Source organism: Acartia tonsa, chromosome 10, assembly GCF_053477335.1.
Source record: "Acartia tonsa isolate MP-2025a chromosome 10, ASM5347733v1, whole genome shotgun sequence".
Lineage (NCBI taxonomy): Eukaryota > Metazoa > Arthropoda > Copepoda > Calanoida > Acartiidae > Acartia > Acartia tonsa.
Window position 1 is genome coordinate 24712083 of NC_137269.1, and position 14226 is coordinate 24726308.

Sequence of the window (14226 nt, forward strand, 5' to 3'; positions counted from 1 at the left end):
AACGAATAAGAAAATTTTATATGAAATATTGGGGACTAATGTAATAAATAGCCCAAAAAACCCTCCCTCCCTGCATATTGGAAGAAAAAAATTTGCGCTTCGCGCTCTTCTAAATGGTTTCTGCTATGAAATATTGGGGACTAGTGTAATAAATAGCCCAAAAACCCCTCCCTCCCTGCATATTTGAAGAAAAAAATTTGCGCTTCGCGCCCTTCCAAATGGTTTCTGCTATGAAATATTGGGGACTAGTGTAATAAATAGCCCAAAACCCCTCCCTCCCTGCATATTTGAAGAAAAAAATTTGCGCTTTGCGCCCTTCCAAATGGTTTCTGCTATGAAATATTGGGGACTAGTGTAATAAATAGCCCAAAAACCCCTCCCTCCTTGCATATTTGAAGAAAAAAATTTGCGCTTTGCGCCCTTCCAAATGGTTTTTGCTATGAAATATTGGGGACTAGTGTAATAAATAGCCCAAAAACCCCTCCCTCCCTGCATATTTGAAGAAAAAAATTTGCGCTTCGCGCCCTTCCAAATGATTTCTGCTTTTTATCACAATGAAAGGACAAGTAATTTTTTTTTATTTTTTACATAGTTCATTATATCTTTGGTTTTTATGGTATGATAAATTTTTTTGTGGAATATAATATTAAAAAAAATAAAATTTCTTGCTGTTTCGAGCATCCAGTATGTAATTTACTTTGACTTTCATCACACAACATACAGGAAAAAGGATTTGTGACTTTTTCTACCTAAAATATATATTTATTTCAACAGATGCTCTTTAAATCTCCTTGTCTGTATTCTTATTAATGATTTTTTGTGCTTTGCTACTTAAAGATGTTGTCATCCTTGTTGTCATACAATAAAGAAATATTTAATATCATTTTTTCATATTAGGTTAATTTTTAGTAAATTATTTCCAAAATGAGTGTTTTTATCTCCCCCCCCCCCCAATTTTTTTTAATGGGGTTATTCATCCTTCCTGCTGAGATTTTATAACATCCCCTTCCACCCATTAAAAATGTTTTGTGGTGGAGGGGGGGGGGGGGGAAGGTTAATTAATCTTCTGTAATATTTTTTCGAAGATGCTTTCTAGCTTCCTTCCCTTCGGTCATTGCAGGGTGGGGAGAAGGGATGGGGGAGAAGACATGGGGGGGGGAAGAGATGGGGGGGGAGGTGGGGGATATAAAGGGGAAATAGGGATGGGGGAAGGGATGGGGAAGAAGGGATAAGGACTAGGAGGCCCATAATCAAATAATCCCACCCCTTAAAACGCCCTTATTTAAGATTAGTATATATAATCAAAATGCCCCCCCCTAGACAAAGTGCTTCGCACGCCACTGATTTAAAAAAAATAATAATACTTGCAAGATAGAATATTAGTTGTATATTAAAAGCTGGTTTGTTAGCTGCGCACCTTATTGATACAAATTTTCTTGTTTTTCCTATAAAAATTTACGAGATATCAAAAGGGGATTTTATTTATTAACCCTAAGTACTGAGGGAAAAGGGAGAGGAAGGAATTGGGGGAATAAAAAGGGACGGCAGGGGAAAGAGCGATCAAAGTACCAAGCCTCGAACGGAGAAACGTAATATAATCAAGAAGAAACCTGGCCAAATTTTATAGCCATACCTACGTATCACCCCACCTCCCTTTTATCCCCCCCATCTCTACCTTTCTCCCGTAATATTTATCATGTAGGTAAATAAATCTGAAACTTTTGAGAGGCGGGACGGTACGGGATACGGTTGGACCAATGAGAGCCAAGATTGGACCAATTTGCAGGTAAATTTGAGCCAATCAGCGTCGTGCAGGTAAGTTGGAATTAACCAATAGGAATATTTGTTTATGTGATTAAAAGGTGGGACCAAAATTTGAACATCATATTCATACACCATATAAAATACATTTGACATTCTGCTTTTTATTGCTTTCTCTATGCAAATTTTTGTAAAAAAAATGCCGCAGCTAATGTAATTTGTGTTTTTTTGCGGATTTTTAGCAAATTATCAAAATATTGGTTAAATAAAAATATTTTAGAGCATTACTAAAATTTTTTAATATCACCTAATATTAGAAATATATGTATAATAAATCTAATCTAACCCACCCCCCAAATAATGTATTTTTAAAATTTTTAGCCCATGCATCAGAGAGCTCTAAAACTGCAGGGCTCTGATGATTCTTACCTAACCTAAGCTAAATGAATATTTTTCGTTGAAATTCAGCTAGGGAGGGGGGGGGGGGTAGGGGTGGTAGGCTTGCTCTCTAATTGTGACTAGAGTAGCATAAATATTCTAATAGTTTGACCAACTGTCCATATTGATATAAAATTATAATCACCTTAAATTACTAAATATAATGATCTGGTCATTTGCCTAATTTTATAACATATCACAAGAATGTCTTTCAAAACCGCGAAAAAAATTGAGGAACATCAACGTGGATATAAAGGGACAAGACAATGGCCGATAAATTTATGCACATCCCCAATGATGATACAAAAAAAAATTTCTTCTACTGATTAAAATTAGTGGTTGAAACGTCTAAATACACAACTTAATCAAACAACTAATCATAAGTCCCCAAAGTCTATCAATAACGTTTTCTTATTCATTGGCGTCACAACTTTGGGGACTTTATTGGGTTGTTCATTTAATTGAGTGTCAAAATGTTTCAACCACTAATTGTAATCTACAGAAGGAATAATTTTGTGTATCATCAATTTATCGGCAATTGTCTTAGTGTCTTATACCTTTAGATCCCTGGTCTCATTTATATGTGTAAAATATTTTTTGCAATTGTGTAAAAACACTGAAATATTTATTATTCCCATAATTTATCATGATTACTAGAAGAAATCATAAGTTAGAATTATAGGAGTTATCTTCCAAACAGAATATGACACAGGGATGTTTCAATAGAAAATAAATTTATCTATTTCCATTGTAAAAGCATTCCAAAGACATAATACGAGAGATTATTTAATGCTCCCACTGAAACCTATTTCTTGAACACCAAAACTGCTTCTCTCCTAAATTGAATAAATTATAGTCCTTTTAGGGCTCTGCTAACCTATACTTAACCAAACCTAACCAAAAATAAAACAAATAAGATTTTTTCAACAAATTAATTAGTGGTTTGTTTGCAAAATGTTGGTAACTATAAAGAGGCTACGCTTATCAAATTATAATGACAATCAGGATGGAAGGGACATTGGGATGTTTATTACACTAGTCCCCAAAGTTTTATATTCACATTTTCTCATTCGTTGGCTTCATTGGTTGGTTCTTTAAGTTTGTGTCCAAAAGTTTCAAAAAATAATTAATGTACTGATGGGGTATTTTTGTGTATCATCATCGGGGATGTACATCAATTTTTCGGCCATTGTCTTATCCTTTTAGCTTGCTGAACGACAACGCAATGTAATACACATAAATTTCACTGTTGTAATCAATATTAACATATGTGCCACAGATAAAGATAAAAACCAAATTCAATGTTTTTATAAAACTACACATATTTTAATAAACTTACATATAAAAAAACTATTATATAATATAAGTTATTTATTGCATCGTATTATAGACAGTTTCCGCAGATATCAATATAAAAAAAGTATACGGTTAAAACCAGTTTTGTTATTTTTATTTTAATATTCATAGAAAAATTGTCTGTAATACATTGCTATACAAGATTTTTCAGTAAAGCGGAGAACCGGTTCTTTTCTAGCGGATATCAATTAGCTTCAAAGCCAGACTGGAAATTGCAAAAAGCGTTTTTATAATGCAAAATATCTTGGGCCGATTGGAGTTTGCTTTTCAGGAATCTTCAGTTTTAGAATTTAAGTTTCGCAGTATTTTATAAATGTTTACATCAGTTATGCCTTATGATATTAGTCTAACCTTTTTAACTAAAAAAAGATAGCCTAAAGCCTGCAAAATACTAATACGCTGAACAGTAGTTTTATATTTTGACAAAGGATTTATATTGAGGAATCCTAATCCAATTATTTTTGTACTAATTAATAATGAGGGACTGATAACTATCTTTTGCTATGTAATCATACACCCTCGCACATGCACATTTATAACAGGAATTTAGGGATTAGTTAATGAAACAAAACTTAATCTCCCGCAACCATTTTTTGAACGTTGAAATAATCTTAAAGTTGGTGAAAGTGTCTCGTAAAAAAGGGGACAGATTGAAAACTTTCAGCCGACATGACGTAATATTGGATGGGGATGTGACGTCAATCGGGATACTTCGGTCATTCATTTGTGTTTCCGTCTGTCTCCTTTTTCATGAGGCACTTTTACAAGCTTCAAAAAATTTTCAATTGCTTAAAGAGTATTTTTAAGTTAATGAATAACATTATAATGTTTCATAAGACAGAAGACTAAATTATCTACCAATGATCTATCCCTCTCTCTCTTACTTTAAGTATTACGTTCGTGCAATGTAAACAAAAAATATTATATAACTTAATTTGTAATAAGAAATAAGAAATTTGACAGAAACTTAAACAATAAATTTATTAAACATTTATACATTTTGCTTGTGATTTAAATGATTTTTAGTTGTCTTGTATATACATACCATTATACGTAAAGATCATATCTATACAAATCTATAAGCTAGATGGTTTAACCCAATATAGAAAAATCGAACAGGCTTAACCCTTTATAATTAGCTCTAGTAGCTTCGCTCGAAGAAAATGAAGGGGAGGGGGACTAGCTCACACAATTATTAAGTAAAATAGTCTAAATCCCGCCATGACTAATGATTAGCTTTCCTGTAATTTTTTAATCTTTAGGTCCAATGGTTTTCGAGATCTTACTGAACATGAATAAGTCTCAGGAAAAATATTAGGTACGTAAAGACGTCATACAATACAAATGACCAATGATATGCCAGCATACATTTAACAATTGGTCAATCACAATGTATACTAAACTATCATTAGTCATTTGTATTGTATGACGTCATTTTTTATTAGGTACTATGAGGTGCTTCCGTTAAAGACAGAAGTCTAAAACAAGTTTCATGGCAGCCACGATACTAAAACATATATAATATGTGGCTAAAAAAGCAAAACAATGCGTTTTGTAATTTTGTTGTCAATTTAAAGTAAAATAATTGTTTTCACAAATGTGTAAATTCTATTTTCTACAAAACACAAAATATTTATTTTAGCAAAACCCAACAATGTAATTTCGATAGAAAAGATAGTTGTGTTAATAAACAGCAGAGAAAAACAATAATGAATAAAGAAATTCTAAACCAGCGAATGAGTGATCCTTTTTTATGCATACTTTTATTTAGCTGAAATTTTGATTTCATCGTATGAACATCCATAAGCAGAATCTGTGTTTTTGTTAAGGTATAAATATTCTTGCAAATGTGCGGCTAGGGAACATGACCATGAAAAACAGAAGTCCAAGTCAAGTACGGACTCCCCTCCCGCCCTATTATTTTGAAATATATAGAAAACAAAGGGGGGGGGGATTTAGGTTATATTGGGTACTGGGCGGCACCGCAGGGTTGGTCATAAAGAACCCCCATCCCCCTTTATTTTTAATTTCAATAAATAAGGGGAGAGAGGGGATTCCTGCAATATTATAAGAAAAGTCTCTTTCCTTGAGTACAAGTACAACTCTATAAATTTAAAACTCTAGCACTTGAAGGCAAAATTCCTTTATTTTTAAAGCTGAAAACCCACAACTCCCCTTTTTCTTTCAAGACAAATCTTGAAAAATTCTTTATTGTTTTAATTTTAAGGTTAGGTTAAAAAAAAAACGCCAGAAAAATGTCTCAGATGATATATAACCATCATAATGTTTTTTGGATACAGTTTTTTATCAAAATTAGAAGAGGGAGATGGGATGTTTTTTTGTAAACTTTCAATATAAGTTATCTAACATACTTGAAAAGTAGACATAGTATGTATTAAAAATTATTGTGAGAATTTAAATTAATATAATATCTCAAAACCGACAAAACTATTAGGTCTACCAATCTAAGGAAAGCATTATATAGGTCTTATTTAATGTTATTCTTAGTCTTTAAAAACTAAAAAATCCTTCAAAATACGGGACTTAATTAATATGTCTAATATGTTCTAATTTCAACCTTTTTTTTTCCTCTATGAATAATGTTGACAATAAATATACAAAAATACCACTCTTTTCATGTTATTTGTGGTTCAATAAAAGTTTTAGAAACAAATAATTTATAATAACTTAATGTAAGTAAAGACTACAACAAAACCACATAATTTGCATTTTGAATGTTGTTCGTGCACATAATGGTTATAGAGTAGCTGCGCGACACAACCCAATCTGTCCCGATTTTGTATCACTTTTGAAAAGTGCGATTCCTGTGACGTCATATAAAAAGGGAAGGGGGGAAGAAAATCTCTTCCCTTTTCTCCCATCTCTTTTGAAGAGATTTTCTTCCCCCCTTCCCTTTTTCTTTCCCAAAACGTATATGACGTAACTAGAATCGCACTTTTCAAAGTGATACAAAATCGGGACAGATTGGGTTGTGTCTAGCTGCGCTACTTAAAGTTATCATAACTCTTTATTTTAAACGTTTCCTGATAAAAATGCTCACATATGTAAATCCTAATAATATATTGATTATGTAATACACAAATTTTTATTTTTCACAATCAATAGACAATTACATATTTTTGTACAACAAAAAAAGACCCAAACACATGCTTGAAACATGTAACATTGCCTGATAAACGTTTAAGCATTTATTATTGGGTTGAAAATATGATTAAAACAATCAAAGTTGACACTTTTAGAACAAATGGTTTAAAATATGTTTTTACAAAATGTTTAAAAGTGTTAGATCTAGGGGTAATTACACCCATAGACGTCCAAGGGGGGGGGGTAAAGGGGTGATTACCCCCCCCCCAAATGAATTTGGGGGTGGGGGTAATTTTGGATTTTCAATTTTTACCCCCCCCCCAAAAAAAAAGAAAAAAAATGCCTCTATGAAATAAAGATTACCCTCCCCCCCCAAAATTTTTATTTTCAAAATTTTACCCCCCCCCCCCAAATAAAAAAGCTTGGACGCACCTGATTACACCCCTTGGTAATGGATTTAGCATAGATATATTGACAGATGAAAATTTGTCGTCTATTTATTTATTGGTCAGTTCGTTTATCCAGTAGGAGGGGAGGCGATGGGGTAAAGGTGTAGGATAGGGGGTATCATTATTTTAGCGAGCATCACTTTATCAGAGTACATTCAAATCTAATCGATTTCATTAATTAAATTTTCTGCTCATAGCTGACATATTATCGATATGCTGTTTTAATGTCATATATTTGCTTCGGTATCATTTCCAAAATTCAAATTTTTTTTCTAAAGATAGGTTTATTTTAAGCCATTATGACATCACCCTCCCGAAAAATAGTTAAAAACCTTTCCAACGCATCACCTAGCTTTTCTGAAAATTGTATACACATAGTTCCAGTGTTTTCTAGACAGATACACAGTCATACATTCAACTACTTATACCAGATAGAAAATGATGAAGCATTTTTTGGTTGTGTAAATATATAATATTTCGACATGGTTTTATTATGTAAATCATTTTCTTGTAAACCCTGCAATATGAAAAATCATGGTAAAACTCAGAAATCTAAAGGGATAAGACAATGGCCGATAAATTGTTATACACCCCTAATGATTATACACAAAATTACTCCTTCTATAGATTGCAATAATCATGTTGATGAACCAACCAATTAAACTAAAAACTCTCACCACAGTTGTTGAGCCAACGAATAAAATTTATTATAAAACTTTGGGGACTAATAACATACCTGTATCAATCTGTTCCAATAAGTTATAGAATTTGAATATATTTTCCTTGTTTTTAATGACTGTTAAAAATAATTCAAGTTAAATTGCTTAAGATTTATCGTTTATGTCATATTCAGTGATTTATTTACAATAAATGATGTAAAAAGATTTCATATTAATGTTATTGTTGCGCTACTTATAGACATGGTTGTCCTTGTTATTTCTGTTATATGAATACCCCCTATAAGTATCACTATGCAGCCAATTTCAACTTTGCTCCGATATAAACCATATCCTGCAGTATAGGTTGCGTTTTTAAAAATAATTTTTCTAAAAAATTTAAAGATTTAAAATATTCTTTGACTATTTTTCGCATATAACATAAAGTTTTTCTATAATAGACTAGATTCCTAATAGGATTTTAAGCTTTTTTAAAAACTAATTTATGCCACTTTTCAAAAATAGCTGTTTAAAATTTGTATATAAAAACTGGTATTTTACTGTAGCATTTTCATTTACATATGGAAATATAAAGGTGTATGTATGTATACACGAAAATGTGTTGTTCCTTACATTATATTTCCTATTATTTTACCCTAGTAAAATCTTTATTATACACAAGTATTCTATATATAAATTTATGCATATTTAGCAGAGACCTTTTTATAATAAAATGCTGCAATAGTGGAGATTAAACAGTAGAATTAGTCTAATATACTGCTGGAGTGTATAGAGTCAAAAGCCTGTCTTAGATCAAAAAACGCAAGTAAATATTTTTGATTGTTTGTTTAAAAGTGACCAAGGGCATTGAACAAAAAAGTAACACAACTAGTAATTTTGCCAATAACACCTTATTAGAAGCAAAGCTTCTCTATAATTATATTATTACTTCTTTTTTAAATAATTATTAATGAGGAGTTTTTTTAAAGGTTATAGTAGTTATTGAATAGTTATTAATCACATCGTATTATAGACGAACACCCGGGTTAACAAAACCGGTATTAATCTTATGATATTTATTTTAAAATTTGAGGAAAATTGGAAGTGAGGCGATGCTATACATGATTTTTTAGTATAGCAGAGAACCGGTTTTAATCAAGCGGATATTGATTAGTTTTAAATCCAAACTGAAAAATGTATAATTTATAATCATATGTGTTTGTTAAAAAAATACTTTTTGGTTACTTTCAATTTTTCTTCTGAAGTAAATGTTCTTGTATTGTTAAAAAGAGTTTGAACAAACACAAGTATAAAAATGATGTGTTGAAAGGATATAGTTAAATATTCATGAAAGGTATAGACCCGCACAGAGACAGCTATTGTACAATAGTTTTTATCGCATCGTATTATAGATAGATTTCCGCGGATATTAAAATGTAAAATTGTAAGATTAAAACCAATTTTGTTAGCCCCAAGAGGCCGAAGGTCCATCTTTACAAAACTGTTATTAATTTTAGATTTTTATTCTATGTTTGTGGAAAATTGTCTGTAATACGATGCTAAACATTATTTTTCAGTATTGCTGAGAACCAGTAATAATCCATTTTTCTACATGAAAATTTATTTATTAATTTTCCTTTTCTAATTATCTTTTTTTTCTATTTCTGTTTTTATGAATCTTTTTCACTGTCCCTATAAGTGTATAAGCACATGGGTAGTCTCTTTAGCAATTGCACTTAAAGCAAAAAATAAATTTCTATGCAAATTTTAGAACCAATAAATAAAGAAAATATTTGAAAATTTGTCAAAAAAATTTATTATTTTTATATTTTTAATTCTTCAAATCATAAGACATAGGCTAAGTTTAAAAAAAAAACCATTAACTCAATACAAAGGCAGCTTTGTATGATATGCGACGTTTTTACATTAATACGAAAAATAAATAAATTTTAAAAATGATAAATTGCAATAGCAAAATAAACAATTGTGAAAAAGAATTTACATTATTCTCAAACTGTGATTATGTTTGAATTTAGCTATTTTTGGAAAAAATTTTGCTCATTTGTGAGAAGCTGGTATGCTAGTGTAGATTGCCTTGTTTAAACTAACATCTCTATTTGTTTAACTAATTGTCTTTGCCTTTTCTCAATTCTATAGGTAGGTGTTCATTGAAAAAAGTATTAATTTTTTTCTTCTTAAAGTGTTATAAATGTTAAAAGATTTCAATAGCAGAACTATTACATCCTTTTACATAAAGAATTTTTTTTCTGAATCTTAATATTTCAATGTGTAATGAGCTGATTGAGTTCTCCTTTTTAGGGAACCTTCACCGAGGTCTCAGGATAGCTTTAGGCTATTTTCTGTTCAGATGTAAGCCGTGGTTTAGTTTTAGGCTATTTATATAACCTCTCTTATCTTTAAAAATAAATTTTCCACAATCAATTGGTTGCTTAAAACATAGTCAAATTCGGTTATTGATTAATAATAATTGAAACCAATAAATTTCATTAAATAAAAAAAATAAAATATTTGTTTAATTCTTAATACTCTTTTTTCATTTGTTGATAAAATCAGCTTTTTAATAGGAACGCCAGAAAGGTATATAGCTATAGGTGAGTTAAGGCATTCTTTTTTTCAAACAACATTAGAAGATTTTCTTTTTTATTTGATTTAGAGAAGCTATTACTTAGAGGACCAAATCAAATTTTTTTTGTATAAAAAAATATAATAATAAAAAACAGCACGCTATAATAAAGTAACAATATACACATTTATATATGTATACAATAGTTATATTAATAGAAAAATGCATAGAATATTATCTATGCGTTTACTGTAAAGACTGCGGGGATACTGTATTATTAGACTTAAGATAAAATCAGACATTAATTCAGACAAATATTTTTTGTGTAAACTAAAAAAATATAAAATTTATGCAACTCTCTCTAAAAAAATACCTTTATTATCTAAAATAGAGAACAAAAGAGAAAAAAGAGTGTTTGTTTATATAAATCACACACTGTCTACTTTAAAATGGCAGCAAAGACTTGTTCCAAAGATTAATACAGTTTAATATTATCATTTTTCATGCAAGACATGAATTTTAGATTATGATTTAGAACTATTTTCTGCTAGAAAGGGATTTTTTATGTTTTTTTAGTAAAAAAAGATCTATTTTGTAGAGGTTTTATTCAAAGTGCCAAACAAAGAAAACTCCCCCCTTATTTGAAAAAAAAATAAAAATTAAGAAATATGAGGTGGTGCAGTTTTGTTTGTTTTTATTTTAGCCTCGTAAGAATAGGTTAGGTTATATCAGTTACTGGGTAGCCCTGCAGAGTTTGGAGCTCTGAAAGGGTCAGTTATAGAAAAAAATACCTCAAAAAATTAGAGATTAAGTGCTCATTAAGAATTTTAAGTGAAAGCATCCATCTTTTAGTAAACTGTATAAACCCTTGAAATAAATGTTGGAGTCCTTTTGACAACTTGAGTACAGAGAAAGGTAATCCTAAGCAGAGTTAAATGCCTTTCAAATTATTTGTTTATTTTTTCTTTGCCCTTCCAAAAATAATGTTAATATTACGAGGATTTGTATTTTTTTACTATAAAGACACCAATTACATTTTTGTGTGGATTTTAAATTTTGAAAAAGATTTTGACAAGTCAAAAACCAGCTACTTAAAAGAATTGTATGATTTTGTTATTGACTAGCTGCTGCGCCATTAGCATCTAGAAGCTCTGAATAAAAGTTAAAGGGAAAGGGAAAAAAATAGCCTAATACTATCCTTAGACTTTCATATATATAGAAATTAAATAGCTGAAAACTATCCCGTTTGTAAAATTAGGATTAAAACAACAATGCTACTTTATACTATTGGGAGAAATTACAACAGAAAAGAAAACTACTTCTCTAGTACAATGAAATGATATCTTTTATTCTTATTTCGAAATTGAAATTTATTGAATTCAACGCAACACAAGAGCTACTTTATTAATCTATAAAAATTTCGCGAATCCCATGTGATGAGCAAAAAATATTTTTACAGTCTGACAATGATTTTGGACAAAAAGAGAAGTATTAAGGTGAAATATATCATTTAAATTCCTTAAACACTTTTCCTTATCAGTTTAGAGCATATTGAGACTAATATATAAGAATATTTAGACTCACTTTTACTACTTTACGCTTATGTTATATCATACAATACAGACAAAATTTAAATCATCAAACTAAATTCTTTAAAAAATCTGCCCCTTTTAAAAATATAATAAAATAAAAGTCTCAGGTGTCTTTTTTTATAAAACTATGCGAGAAAAAAATTATATCTAAAAGTATCAAAGCAATACAAGAATTCAACACTTATTCCTATTTCATAAAGAATTAAGATTTATTGTCTGAAGCTTAAGATCTCAATCACTACTAAACCGAATAAGTTCTCCATTTTATGGAAGCTTCTTTTAGGTCCCTGGATGGTTTTAGGCTAATTTATTTTCAAATATAGATCTATTTAAAAAATATAGATGATGAAAGGAGGTTTGTGTCATTACCTAATTTTAAGCAAGTTTAAAATATAAAAAATCTTGCAAAATCGTGATAAAGTTTTAGGCTGTTTTTGTGGACTAAATAGTCTTATCTTAAAATTACCCTACGTTTGAGTGAAAATGGGAGTACAGAAAGATTAAGATAGCAAAAGATTTATAAATGTTTTAAATAAAAAGGATAAACAACATCAAATTTAGATTAGAAGTGTATTTTTATCATTATGATTTTGTTTATAAAAATAGTTAAAAGTAAAAATTTTCTATTAAGACTTAATTAATCAATATCCGCTAGATTAGAACCAGTTCTCTGCCATACTAAAATACTCAGCCATCTTATTACAGACAAGTTACCACAAATATTAAAATGAAAATAATAAATTTAATATCAGATTTGTTAGCCCGGATCTTCGGCCCTAAGGACTAAAAAAAATAAATTATTTCAATATCCGTAGAAAGAAAATTTAATTCATGTAAAGAAAACGAAATATTCGCAATTTCTAAAAATCTTTCCTTCTAATATTTTTTTGTCTGTCAAAACTAAAAAGTTAGATTTGAAAAGTATTAATAATATATGGAATACATATATTTGTAACAAATATTTCTGCAACTGTTTATCAATATGTATATTTAATATTCCAATTTATCTATTAACTAGCGGCTGCGCCCCCAACACAAAGAGAATCTGAATTCGAAGGTTTAGAGGGAAAATAAAAATATCTAAAACCTCCAAAGACTTTAATCTAGAGCTAAAATAGCCCTAACCCTTCACAGGATCTATGATAAGCTTCTTTAAACGGGAGAACTTAATCGGTTTAGTAGTTATCGAAAACATTAGCTACAGATAAAACAATAAAATATGACAGGATAACATTTTATAAAACTGAAATCAAACCTGCTTTATTATCATCTTGTTCCGTCGTATCAGAATTCGGCGGTGACAACAGGCTGTTAAGGCTCCAAATTTTACCCATCATGCTTGACAGGGCGCTCGGCGGGTAATTGGGAAAGGCGAGTGTATGCGGCAGGCGTGGATAACCGCCAGGCACCGCCGTTTCACCGCCAGAACTCATTATTGATTCCAACATTTGTCTTTTCTAGATTTTAAAAATCAAAAATCTATCTTTTTCACCTTTTTTTACTAACTTAATGACACTTTCTTTTAATTGTTTATCATTATTATCATTAAACGAACATTCAAATATAAAGTTTCTTTTTTAATAAACTAGGAATGATGACTCGCAAAGTAATCCATCAAAAAATGTTTGATTTTTATAAAAATGTAGGATTTTAGTAACCCTTGGTATTTCCTACTTGTTACTGGAGAAGAAACTAAGAAATTTAGGATAGAGACAGAGAGAGAGAGAGAGAGAATAAAGCATATATTAGCTTCCCTCCCTCCTCTTACCCCTCATCGGAGGTATATACCTACCCCTCCTATACCTTCCTATTCATACTTCTGTATATACCTTCCCTCTCCTATGAGTATATCTGCCTAACCTTATCTATTTGTAAACAACCCCTTTCTCTGGTTACCCATTCAAAATAAATCCCCACTTTTCCCGGGCGTCCCATCACAAGTTAATTTCCCCCTGATTTTCTTCTCCTTTATTTCTTTCCCGCATTTACTTTCCCTTTTTCATCTCCCGCATTTGTTACTCCCCCTCTGATATACCTCGGAGAAATATATCTCTGTTACCCAACCTTCATATAACCTGCCCATTCTCTCAGAGCAAACACACACACACGGGTAGGTAGAGTGTGTGTGTGTTTGTCTACCTAGACGGAAACCTGGCCAGGAGAACACGGAAGATTATTATCCCTCTCCTTGTCCGTCCGTTGGACGGAGCGCGCTCCGCTGATTTTGCGTACCATCACGGCAGCTGCACTGCCGCTTGGGCAACTACGGCATGGGTCACTCACAC

The 14226-nt window shown here is 30.8% G+C and overlaps 1 protein-coding gene across 1 annotated transcript in view; it reads right to left on the reverse strand.

The window, feature by feature from the left end:
• The window catches only part of LOC145329703 (uncharacterized), a 44997-nt gene extending 31361 nt beyond the window's left edge, over positions 1–13636 (reverse strand). The window contains exon 1 of the mRNA XM_080174066.1: positions 13197–13636. Within this exon, the coding sequence (XP_080030192.1) occupies positions 13197–13389 (193 nt within the window). The 5' untranslated portion in view covers positions 13390–13636. The remainder of the gene's footprint in view (positions 1–13196) is intronic.
• Between the last annotated feature and the right edge of the window lie 590 nt (positions 13637–14226).